We start from the raw sequence: 13,252 nt of genomic DNA on the forward strand, positions 1-13,252 counted from the left end.
TCTTTACTCTCACATCAGGTTGTGGTGCCAATGTATTTACTGTATGTGCATTTTGCTACTTTAAAAAAATAACGCTTGATATCTGCTACCCCAGGAAAGCCTTTTGCTTTGAGGGCTGACTGCATAATCTCTGCACAGTGGACAAAATCAGTTTGAAACTGAAAAAGACATATTTGTTCTCTCTGTTTCCACATGCTGCACACGTCAGTAAACAAATTGAGCACTGGACAGGAAAAACGGTAGCAGTGATTCTCAGGGCGTTGTGACGGAAACGCACACCGAGACGAGCCTTCCGACATTAAGCAGTCTTTAATGTGCTCAGGGAGAGGAGCGTTAGAACAGAGGAGGAGAGTTCTGTAACGGGGAGCGATGAACTCTCAGCCCTCGAAAAGAGGCATAACGCAGAGGGAAAGCAGGGAGAGGATGAAAAGGATTGCAACCCCTGATAAATCTGCTATGATACGGGTTAGCTTTGTTCCCACTGAAGGTCAGTTTGCCAACAAACAGACAACAGGACGGCGAGGGACTGAGGGACGCTGAAGTCAGACGTTGGTTCGACACACTGAGCCGCTGTAAATTGTAAAACGGGCTGATGTGCTGGAACGACATTTCCTTCACAACCATAAAAAGGATAAGTGGCAAACTGGATGTAGTGGCAAACACAGTGTCATTCACAGATGGCTTACCTGCGGCAAAGTTGCGCGGAGTGAGATTTACTAGCATGACATTAGCTTTCCGACTTGACATTAGTTTTATGGCTGATTACTGTTTGGAAGTACGATCAGTGCTATTTCTAGTTTGGGCTTGGATGTGTGTGTGTGTGTGTGTGTGTGTTTTCCTGTTTTTCTTTTCCTTTTTTTATTGGAAAAGTAATTTCATTACTGATTAAGAATTTCATTTACACCGAGTGGTGTTTTTATGGGCCGGCTTCAGCTCAGTCAGTTAGTGTGAGACACTTGACTCTTTACTCCCCTGCTCTGAAAACAAATTGTATCTTGTAAGTCTCGGCCATAAAAGAGTAATGTCTCCACATTTTTTTTTTCTTTCTTTTTTTTCTTTATTTTGAATGCAGTTGAATTGAAATGCAATTAGAGCAATAGAAATACCGTAGATGTTGTCAGTATAGCCAGTCAACACAGTGGAGCATTTCACAACAAGATCAGAGCTGAGTGCTTGGGGAATGTCATTGTAGTAATGCACAGAACGGTTTGTGCAAAATGATAATATCAGAGTGCTATTTGTTTCTGCCAGAGGACCTGGTAGTGCCTTAACAGTGTCTGTCAAGATAAAAGGAGAAAATAGCAGCCGGCAGACATTTTTCATGTGTAAGTACGGTGCATCCCCCTGTCAACGCTGGCACTGACCAGTGGAAAAAGACCATGATAGACAATAGTTCAGGTCAGGTCAAGTTTATCTGTAAAGCCATTAATCACAGTTACAGTGTCAGGGGGTTTCGCAAAGTCCACATTATGAAATCCTGAATGAGACTAGCACTTCTAAACCTTTGACCTGTAATTAGATCAAGGTCAAAGTCTCAATGAGAAAAATGTGAAAAGGAACACCTCGCGGATAGTGCTGCTCCTTCCTGGAAAGTCTCTCACGCACAAAGGGAGCTGAAAGCAGGCTGAATTAGGATGAAATATTTATCTGTAAAGGATGTATAACCATAATGTGTAACATAAATGCAGTCTGACTGCATGGGCACGAACGTTCAAGTGTCAAGGGGCTTCAACACCTACTCAGTCCTAGTCACTGTCGTCATCAAGGTCATCGCAGAAACGGCACTCAGTGCGGAGGCGTCAGCACCTCCTCAGCCATCATGGATGACAACCGCCACCGGCGACAAGAGGAGAGGGAAAGTTCAGGGCAAGCTTACTAACAGCAGATGAACGTTTTCACATCGAATCAGTTAAAGAAACATTCAAAAACTGATAAACATGACATCAACAAAAAAAAAAAACAAAAAACAAAACAAAGAGTCATGTGTTTTGATGTTTTTTTTTTTTAAAAAGGAAACTGTAGCTGAACCCCAAGAATGGTTTTGCATCTAAAAGTTCACATTCTGTTATTTAAGTGGCATATGACAGTCACAATACCCAATTATTGATTGAAGTTGAAATAATCCAGATGAAAGAGAGAACAATTAAAAATCCCAAACCACAGGCTAATAAATAAATCCTTCTAAAATCATCCTGTCGTGTCTCACAAATAAATTATGCAGCATTCTCTAAAATGGCATTTTAAATTATTACTGATGATTTGTCAGAAATGCCAGCAAGATTTTTCTCCCTAAAAAAAAATTAAGGGATCATTTCCTTGTTTTTCATCATTGGATCACGTCCAAGAATGCAAAATTCCTTTCCAGGGAGTGTTTTTAATGATGTCTCGTTTCAACCTCCTCAGTTGGTAAACACTTTTAGCTTTCGGAGGAGGAGTATTTGAACAGAAATTTTCAAAAGTAAGCAGTGAAACCTTGAAGCTGAAGTTGTGCCCAGGCTGGTGCCATGGTGGCAGGCAGCCGTGGGTTTGATCAGACCGATCTCCACTGACCTATATTTCAACATCCACCTGCTCTACATACACAACTGATGGCAGACTGGTGAAGGCCTGGACTGTTTGTGTCTGACCCTGTATGATCCTACTAACACTAATCAATAAGAAAAAAATAGAATAATTTTATACTGTTTTGAATTTTTAAAAAAAAATTAGCATATATGATTAATGAATGCAGGAAAGCTTGTATCAGTATTTCATCATTGCCGTTTGCTGGAGGGAGAGGAGAGATGGCTGCACTGCAAATACGGTACTCCCGTCCCCATCCCCACCTCTTTTCCTAAATTATTTTTATTGCCAGTCATGCCACACAACAACGTCAGCCTTAATCAGTTTTAGAAAATTATGGTTTGTTTTGTTTAAAATTGTTTTGTAAATCAAACACGAGCGCCAGCCTGGGCGTTTTGTCTTAACTTGTGTGACCTTGAGTAAATGCATCTAAACTGCTACATCATGGGTTGTTGTGTGTGTGTGTGTGTGTGTGTGTGTGTGTGTGTGTGGTCTGTGTGTGTGTGTGTGTGTGTGCATCAAAACATTAATATCTATTGCTTAAGGTAACTTTTAGTTTTATCAGTCTGGAAGAGGGTCCTGAATGTGACCTCTTATCACAGCTGAGTTTTTTTTTCCCCCCTTTTTGTTTGTAATTCTGCAGCATTTTTTTGAGTTTTCACTGACCTTGAGAGTAAAAAACACTGAAGTGGAGATTTAATTTGCAAGCATCGAAGCCACCATAAAACAAACTTGTGGGAAAAAAAAAAAAAAAGTGAAAGTACTTCTTTGATTGCTCTCGACCATAAACATGGAGGTGTGGGTAATGACAGTGAATAAAACCACCCAGGTGAGGCCAGTTTTGAGGCAGACAGCTGCTCAGCACAGTGTAAAGCAGTGGGCCTCTCCTGTTACCCTCTGGGTTGTCTCATGGTGCTGCTTGGATGCTCCCGGCATATTGCAATGTTTTGTGTGCACTCATGGCTTCAGCGCCTATCGCCAAGTAGTAGCTGTGGAGAAGGTGGGCGTAGGAGGTGTGGTTTTGATCTCTCTCTCTTTGTCTGTGTGTGTTAGTGTATGAAAGACAGAGAGAAAAGAAAAAGAACAAGAGATAGCGGAGGGTGTATGTGAGGCACGGACACCAGGGGAAATATTTTGTGCGGTGGGAGTTTTCCTCAGGATGTCAGGCACCTGTGCCGGAGCGGCGGGGCGATGTGTGAAGTGTGTTTCACCAGGTCGACAGCCGGGATGTTGTGATGTTGGACCCCTATGTAGGATGTACATGACGACGTGGGTGGATATTGGGCTGGATGTGCTATTTCTGGAACAGTGTTTAAAGCCCTGACAGCTATCACAGCTGAGCGGCTGCATGTTTCAATAAGCTGTATTATCACGACGCACTGTGCATTTATTAAAAGCCTTGGGGCTGCGTTGTTTGCTGTAATAATAAGCCACTTCTATTCAAATACTGCGTTATTTTTCCTTCTCGAAAGCTTTCTTCTTCTTTCTATTTGTGCTTCGTCTCTAATGCACACTGTGATGGGCGCCACCAAATTTTGATGATGAATGATAGGCAGAAGAAATGGACAAAAGGGAAGAAAATAATTCCGCTCATCTGTTTTTTTTTTCTTCCCCTTATCCCCCATCCAACTCCCTCCACTCTTCAACTTCCATCTGCCTTTCTTGTTCCTCCTCTTTGGTCCTAATCCTCCCTACCCCCCTCCGCCACCTCCTTATATGCTCTCTGCGCCTGCTCATCTCCCCTCTCATCCCTCCCCGACTGATTCTCCTCTCCAAATCTGTCGCCGTCTCCTTCCCCTCTACAGGCACCACTAGTCGACGCTGCTCTTTGGATCACCGCGGTATGGCCTTCTGGGAGCAGCCCAGCTATGCTCGATGCATAACAAATGAATTCAGATACTTGCAGCAATCAGTAGGTGCAAAGTCAGCTCCCTCTCACAGCCTCTGTTTCCAATGCATCATAAATTACCTCCCCAGTGTTTTCTCCACCACCCCCACCCCCCAGCCCTCCTCCATACTCATCATACTGTAGGCAAAGATTAAACACTTTCAATAGTGGGGCAAATTAAACGGCAGAAATCTTTGAATTTTTTTCATGTTTTGCTCCTTTGTAAAAATAGTTACCAAGTCTTTAATGTTTCATGTTCTCAGTTTTATTTGTTTTCACTTTCATAATAAACCCACACAATCAAAACCCAATGAATTACTGTTGATCATATAATTAAGAGGCATATGCTGTGGCATTTAAAAACTGCCACCCCCAACTTGACGTGTTTTAATTAAAACACTGCAGTAGCAAGAAACCATGTAAAATGTTCAGAAAAAAAAAATCACAATTTTCTCAGGTGAATCATTTCACATCATCCATGTGTAAATGTTTTCTTTTTGCATGTCTGATGAAATATTTTGATCACACACACACACAAAACAAAGAGGCCAACAACAGCTTATTGGAGCATTTTAAACACACTTTACTTTTTAATCCGTGAAATACAATAGTGCCTCCACGAGAAGTGCTAATTTTGGTAACTCTCCATCTCGGTTAAAAATAAAATAATTCGAAAGAGCTGAGATGGCACATATAGCCCTGCACCTGTGAACGTGTACATAAACCCTGTGCAATGATGTGAAATGTCATTCCACTGTGCAATATCTCCCTAAATGTGTGTCTTCTGCTCCAGTTAACTCTTTTATTCATATTGGCTCATTTCAAAACATCCGCAAGGCAGAATACATTTCGGCCTAGCTTAGATATAAGTGTCACATAAAGGGCCTCAGAGAGTGGTGTCTTTCTTCCTGATTTTTGCACTCCATTTACTCCAAATGTGTAGCTTAGTGTGCATCTTGCAGCCTATTGGAGTACACCAATGCCCCAAGTTCCTTCCTCTCCTGTTTTTGGAGGTTCAGGGGCATCTTGCTAAAGGCCAGAGAATGCTGGCGGGCGATGGGATGTCCCAGGTCACCAAAAACCTACTGGACCTCACCCAGAGGAGGAACTTTTACGCCGGTGACCTGCTGTCTTCAGTCGAAATCCTTCGCAACGTGACAGAGACCTTCAAGAGGGCCAGCTATGAGCCGTCATCGGATGATGTGCAAGTAAGTGCGTGCAGTGTTACTGTTCGGACAGATGCATCCTTTTTGACAAAATCCATAAGTGGACAAGTATACATCTTGATAGATGCCATCTCTGTGATATACAACAATAACATTTCCTTGAATTGGATGGCTGAAAAACATTCCTTGTGGCTCCATCACATCAAGAAATGTCCTGAGTGTCCTAAGCTGCTTGATCTCATCATGTTGGGTTGACTTGAGACTTGATCCTCTTTATTTCAATAGGATGATGGAGATTACAGCCAGAGCTCCTCCTCCATTATCAATAACGCAATTTATTCCCTCAAAGCCATGCCATTTTCACACACACCATCTGTGCAGACATATTAGAGATTATTGAATTTTTCCTTTACAATTTCTATCTGTTGTTTTCACACGTGTATCAGGCTCGGGCTGCATTTAAGATTAAAGGTCCCATGTTATGCAGAATTCACTGTGTGATGGTTTTGTAGCAGTAACATGTGTTCCCATAGCCTGCGTGTGAAGCCCAGAAGAGAAGAAAATCTGTCGTCTCCATCACTCGCCTGCTCCACCGTTTAGTGAATGTGCACTCAAACAGGCGAATCAGAGGTTTTCTCTTCGTGACATCAACTGGGGAAATAACCACTCCCTCTGATACTCCCTTTGACCCTCCTACCGGGATGTGGAAACTTGATATACTGAATAAATTCAGAATAATATAAAAAGTGGTTAGTGGGTGCTAACATGCTCTACTTGGTAGTAGCTCTTAACAACACAAATGAAAAAACTAAGAAACATTCAGACAGATAGTTTTTTTTTAACGTTTGCCTTTCTGAATTGTCCTGCTGCAGCCACAGAGTCAGGACCGTGCCTGGGTCTGTGGCAAAACACTTTGAATACATTGTTGTTGGACCTCTGACACCATTGTGAAATTGCAGGAAAACTGTCTAGTATGGGAGCTTTAAGCAAAATTGAATGGAAGCACTTGCTATGTGATGAAAATAGAGGGGGAATTTTCAGAAGTGGAAGTTCGATCTGATTCTGCATCACAGTTCTTTTGTGAGGTTTTAATCCTGCTTCGTACCCATATCGAGCCTCTTTTGTTGTGATTCTTTTGTATGAAGACATAAGTAATAGAGCTAGGAAATTAGAAAAGTATGAGTGTTACTCAGCACCCATTCTACATAAAAGTAGAAATAACATCTGCTTTAATCAGGAAAGTTGAGTCAGTTTAGTCCCAGGAGACAGAAGAGTATCTGCAGAGTGATAGTCTTTCTTTGGTATATTATACATGAGAATATGCACATCTTGTTATCTTGCTCTTTGTCTGAGAATATGGTCTAAATAGACAAACATAAATTAAGAACAGGCCACCATACGCAGCTTTTTTAGCTTGAGATGTGATGGGATTTAATTGGCATACAACTCCCACTTCAGGTTAGGTTGTAGGTAATTAAACCACGAAAATGTTCAGCTCACTTAATTATGTACTTGAAAAGTGCGGTGGTATTTGGACTATTAAATGTCAGGGATGCTCTTTCTCCTCCTCGCCTCTCTGTTGGTTTAATGCACATTTATCAATTGTTGCAAGGCATATGGTCCTTCAAATATTCTGCAGAAATAAAAGCCAAATGTGGCGGCCACGGATGGCAAAACGTGATCTCCGCTCAGCCATTCTCCCCCATAGAAAATCTATAAGATGAGGAAAGCATCCTGTCGGTGGTTATTAGGAGAGTTCTATAGTGTGTGTGGGCAGACAGCAGAGCAGTCAGCCAGCCCAGCCCCTGCGTGTGTCTCTGCGCTAATGCAGTGTTAAAGTGGGCACATTACCACCAGAGGGAGCATAAGCATTCAAGTAGAAAACAAGATAGCCTGTGTCAAGAGAGAGAGCCACTCCCTCAGGCACATTGTAGACCAGACGAAATAACAAGGCTAAAGATCAGACAGGGGTCCTATTACTACTGCAGGCATGCACCCCAAGAAGCCCCTGCCTGCTCTCCAGTGCTGAAGAAGACAATCCACACGGCTGCTCAAATATTCTCTTTCATCTTTTTTTTCTTTTTTTGATTGCAGCCTGTGCCTTTCTCCTGTAGCATTAAGAGTTTGCTTCAAGCTGCAGGAGGTTCAAGGTGTATTTTTGTCAGAGCTGAACCACATGTACCACCTCTATCGACTACCATCATGTCATCATCGGCAAATCTCTAGAAACCCTGCCGGCACCTCATTATTCCCCCAAGTAATTCCCCAATTTCCTGGGAGCACCCGTCCGTACATTATCCATAGCAGTGCTCCCTGATGTCAAGATTTTCAAAAAGCAACTCGATACAGTGCCTGTAATGTTTGTGTGTGGGTGTGTTATGTGTTTTCTCTTTCATCATTTCCACAGAACTTCTTTCAAATCATCAGCAACCTCTTGGAGGAGGAAAATAAGGAGAAATGGGAGGATGCACAAAAGGTAAGCATGTGGCAGTGCTCTCAGTGAATAATTCAGGTTGCTGCATGAATGTTGTTTACCTCCAAATTTGACCCAAAACTTGTTTGCAGAGAGTCTGTATGACTAGCCGAGAGAAAAGAAAGTCAGGTTACTTTTGAGGTCGCGTTGGACTCACACCGCTGATTGTGAGGTCAGTTAGCAGGTGTGACATCTGGCCTCATTTAGAAAAATCAATTCCTCACAGCTCCACTTGGTGGCAGCAACACTGCCATAGAAACAGCTCAACCATTTACTGCAGGACTCATTCCCACTGCACACAGTTTCATTCAGCCAATACAGTCCATGGCAACTGGTGTGATAAGACCATTATTTCACTTGAATCCTCTCAAAGATTTTAGATTTATTTTATTGCTTGTCTCATTGTGGGCTCAAATTCATCAGTGAAATATATCTGCCTTTGTGAGGCAAAACTATTAAATAAATACCCTAAGCAATTCTCTGGAAATGTTGGAGCCAAAGTGGAATAAATCAAAGGTGCAAATTCACATTTTACTGGGAAACACAACTCTTTCAAGATTCCAGGTTTATCCGTAGAGGCTGGCTTTTAGCTTTGTCCTCTGTTGGATGCCTCTCTCAGCTCTGGAGGTGGCAACTCTGGTTTTCAAAGCTGCGATTTGTGTCTCAGTCAACCTGAACCCTGGAAATCACCCACATCCAGGCTCTGACAGAGATACCATCTGCGGTGACTGCAAGTCTGCAAAGGGCATCTGCTCTATTGTCACCTTCACTGGTAAATCGACTTAAATTAGGTGTCACACACTGACACACGACTGAGCCAGTGCCTTAAAATAAGTCAGATCTCTTTTTTGTCTCGGTTTCTTTACACCTGACTTCAACAAATACCACATGATGGAAATGCAGGCAGTTGAAACGTTGCTTGACGTGCCAGTCCTGGCACTTTATACAGGCAGTAATTAGGTGTTTACTTACTGCAGTTTTAGTTTGGCAGGCACCAAAGGTATGATCTCGGTGAGAAGTCTCACAAATGAACAGTTCTGTCTGTGAGAATGTGTCAGAGACACGGACAGACAGATCAGAGAAAATATAGAAATAGATTGAACATTGTCTTTGATTGAAGAGCAAGAAGACATATGTGACGCGGTCAATTAGTCTCACTGTTAATAAGCCTTTATCAGGAGAAAAAAAAAATTAGCCTCAAAATATTTTTGAAGGATGTTAATCAAAGTTTTTACGTGTGTGTGTGCGTGTGCGTCTGTCTGTGTGTTTTTTCCAAAGTCAACATTAACCATACTGTTAAGGGTTGACTTTGAGGATGAAAATTCAAGTTGACATCCAAGTTGTAGCAGGAAGGGCATTCGGTGTAAAAACTACCCAAGTTACAATGATTTCCCTATTATTTATTATAGAATATGTAAAAAAAAACGAAAAAAAAAAAACATCAACTAATTACAAAAATATATGTTTATTTATTTAACTTGACAAATTCCCTGAATAAGGTAAATCTCTTTCTGAATCTGATAAAAAATGTTGAAACGCCCTCCGCACTTGTGTAGATATAATATTCTCTGGACTGGTCTCACATGCAAAACGCACATCTTCAAGCATATTCTCAGTTTTTACTATTTATGTCTTAAATCATGTGGAGATATCACTCAAGTTCAGAGCAGTAAAACACAATTCTGCTTAAATTTAATATGAAAGCTGTAAAGCAGAATCGTTGCACAGTGTCGTCATTGATTCAGTAAAACTTACACAAGCAGAATCTTTCTCCATATTCAACAGGAAATGTTTCATCATATATTTTTCATACCATTAACATAACATTATGGAAGAAAGTTGAAAAAAAAATCTAGAAGTTGCTCAGACAATTTATTTGCCAACAAGAATTCAAGCACATATCTGAGAAGTGCTACTTTAATTTTGTCTTTGCACCGAGTGGACACAGGTTCAGTGATGTCTGGTTTCAACAGACGACGCCTGGACTTCACAGTTTAACGTTTTTCTCACTTGCTGGGAATACTTGCATTAATGAGTGTTCCAGTCTCAGTTTGCACAGCACCCACACACTGCACGCTGTGGACATTCACAACGCTCACATGAAACACCTCACTATGAGGTTTTTACTGGCTGTAGAGTTGGCTTTGTGCACAGATCACTATATATTCACCTCCTGTCACTGTTACCATGGCAAGGAAAGGAAGAGCTCTGTCTACAGAAACTCCTCTGCAGCCATTTCCCTGTGCTGCCTTCACATCTCATGGTTGCCATGGAGACCTGCAGAACGAGCATGACTGCACTCTGCGTCAGACATGCCGGAAGGGGCGACGTGATGTGCTTTTCTCCCCCACTATGGCTTTCACTCTGCTGTGTCAGAGGCTCTCAGCTTCAGCATGGCTGAACTTAGCAGCTGCACATGTAAAAACATGTGCAGACACAGAGAACACAAAATGGTATAGACAAGGGAAATACCTACCTCAGATGTTTGTTGAAAATCAACTCACGCCAAAGTGTTATTTCTGAAACGACACACAACAGCCTCTTTCATTGCTTGATATCATCACCATATTCACATGCATTTCGTTAAAGTCCCGTATTGTTTCAAAAAAAAAAAAAAAAACATGTTGCCCTTACAGATTTGAACTGTTATCACAGCATTGTCCTGTGTGTATTTTGAGCAACAGAGATGAGCGTTTACAATCGGACACAAATGTGGTAAGAAGTAGCACATCCCTACTGTCAGTGCAGCCCAGTCGAAAGCCTCTCATTAGATTAGACCACTCACCAGCAGACTAGCAGCCATGAGTGTGGTCCAATCTTTAGAAGGTCAATTATTGGATTAACGCTCCTTTGATTTATTGACTTGAGGGAGAAAGAGCTGACTGGACCAGCAGTGTGGCCACTGGAGCCATGGAGCTGTCCGTGGTGCTGAATTCCTGGCTGTATGATTCCTCACTGTGTGGTGATGTCCATGAAGCAGCACATCAACTGAGGCAATCACCCTTGACTTGGCAGCGCCTTTTGGAGGAGAAGCCAGCCTGCAACTGTGTTGGCAAATGTGTCGGTCATGGGTCTGATGCCGATGTCACATGGACGGTTCAATTAGAGCTGCAACTAATGATTATCTCCTGATACCAGTTGATGGGGAGATTATTTTGTTGATTCATTCACCAATCAAATTATATGGAAATTATTCTCAAACTATATAATCAATCAGCTAAATGTTGCAGCTGTGGGTGACCCAATTACATGAAATGCATTTATAATTATAAAAAATATAAAAGAGCTGACAAATGTTGCAAATTGCAGGATGTAATATCTGACACGGTAAATAGAAAAGAAACATATAATTTCATCCACAGTTAAATCTAAAATAAAGTGTTTATGTTTTATTTGCAGGATTTGTAGTTATCCATAGGTCTGCAGTTTGCTGCTAAGAAGTGTTTGCAGCCTGCTTTTTCCGCTTTTCCGCAATATTAATTTTTATTTCAACATCAATCCACATTTTCAGCATTTGTGAAATCGCAGACATGTCATTCAATTCAAAAGTGTCTTCCTATTTGTTCGCCCTCTCAACTGTCCCTCTTATCCTCTCCAGATCTACCCCGGAGCAGTGGAGCTAATGCAGGTCATCGAGGAGTTCATACACATTGTTGGACTGGGCATGAAGGACTTCCACAACGCCTATCTGATGACTGGAAACTTGGGTAGGAATCAGCCCACTTTTCCTCTCAGCCACTGTGCTCATCTTACAGTAAATGTCTGTCCTGCATGGACACATAATCCTTCCACTCTGCTGACGTCCAGTGTCAATTCCTCCCCACCAGCATTAATTTAGGATAAATGGTGCATGGTGAGGGGGGAGGACTAAAATTACGGCAAATCAATTTTGTTAATTAAAACTGATCTTGTGGTCTTCATGTGCTAAATTCTTTTGAATAAAACACACACAGTACTTCTCAAGAAGAGTTAACATTTTAGTGATGATTACTCCAAATACAGAAGATTTGTTTGTGTTTAAAATGCAGTTTAAAACACCAAGAATTATGTAAAGTAGTGCATTGAAAAATTGTAACTAAATATTTTAATCAGATCACAGATATTCTTGTCCTAGCCATGTTTTTAATCATTAAATGAAATTCTTGTATGTTTAGAGATACAATAACTCTGTCAGATGCTGCACTTTCACTGCAGTTCTTTGAGAGAGGCGCGATTTAGTTGAGCAGACCTCTGAGCATGTTTTTTCGTGGCATAGCAGCATAGATTAAAAAAAATAAAAGAAAAAAGAAAGTCACTTTCTTGTGAGATTAACAGTCACAGAAAAACATATCGTGGGAGAGTATGATAAAAGACTATACAAACTGGAAGTTTAATTACACACCCTACTCTGTGGCTTAAATGAGCTTTTCTGCAACACTGATTTTTGTCAAGATTATAAGTCCTTTTTTAGAAAAAGAAGAAAAAAAGAGAGTCTATGGATATGAGCCATTGAGTGCAATATTTCTTCTCCCTAGTGTGGCTGTGGGTTCTTTTAGCTTGTGTCGCCCAGGCTCTTGGATGATCTGAGGTCTCAGTGGCATTTCATTTCTTACTCAGCCATAAATGGTGTCTTACTGGAATGGAATAATAGAACTGTGGGCTTGATTTATTCATGCAACTGAATATGAGCATGTACTGCCGAGCTGGTAGGCAATTCCTCTTGAAGAGTGAGGTTTTCTTCCTTGTGTTCTTTACAATAGCAAACGTTTGACCCACTTCTAGCAAACACTCACTCCAGCGAGCCCTTTATGGTATATGATTTCCATAATGATGAATAGGTGGCCCCTCAGAATCGCATACCAAACATGGTTCAATGAATGCACCCATCAAAATGCTATTAAGAAACACAGAGAGAGTCAAATTAACTAATGGATTCAGACTTGGAAATAGGGTTTCAATGTATTCCACAATGCCAGACATTAATGACTTCTTTCACAGATGTGAGAATATTTCTGTGCCCTTCTCCTATTTTATACTTCTTTCAATTTGGCTTAATAGTAGTCGTCCGAACCCAATGCTACTCCCTCCTTTTAATGCTCAAAAAAGCATTAACACATGACCTCTGCTTTATAGGCAATGAGAAATCAGTGCTGTGAAAGTGACTCTAAATTGGTGGTTAAGTGT

The 13,252-nt window shown here is 41.2% G+C and overlaps 1 protein-coding gene across 10 annotated transcripts in view; it reads left to right on the forward strand.

Annotated features, from left to right (window-relative positions):
* The window catches only part of adgrb3 (adhesion G protein-coupled receptor B3), a 119,908-nt gene that overhangs the window by 60,662 nt on the left and 45,994 nt on the right, over positions 1-13,252 (forward strand). For 7 of the 10 annotated variants that reach the window (XM_030106443.1, XM_030106445.1, XM_030106438.1 and 4 more), the window contains 4 exons: positions 4,368-4,474; positions 5,461-5,658; positions 8,024-8,092; positions 11,688-11,796. In XM_030106443.1, coding sequence (XP_029962303.1) covers positions 4,368-4,474; positions 5,461-5,658; positions 8,024-8,092; positions 11,688-11,796 — 483 coding nt within the window. The remainder of the gene's footprint in view (positions 1-4,367; positions 4,475-5,460; positions 5,659-8,023; positions 8,093-11,687; positions 11,797-13,252) is intronic. The other 3 variants (XM_030106439.1, XM_030106442.1, XM_030106440.1) reach the window with 2 other exon arrangements.

Source organism: Salarias fasciatus, chromosome 13, assembly GCF_902148845.1.
Source record: "Salarias fasciatus chromosome 13, fSalaFa1.1, whole genome shotgun sequence".
NCBI lineage: Eukaryota > Metazoa > Chordata > Actinopteri > Blenniiformes > Blenniidae > Salarias > Salarias fasciatus.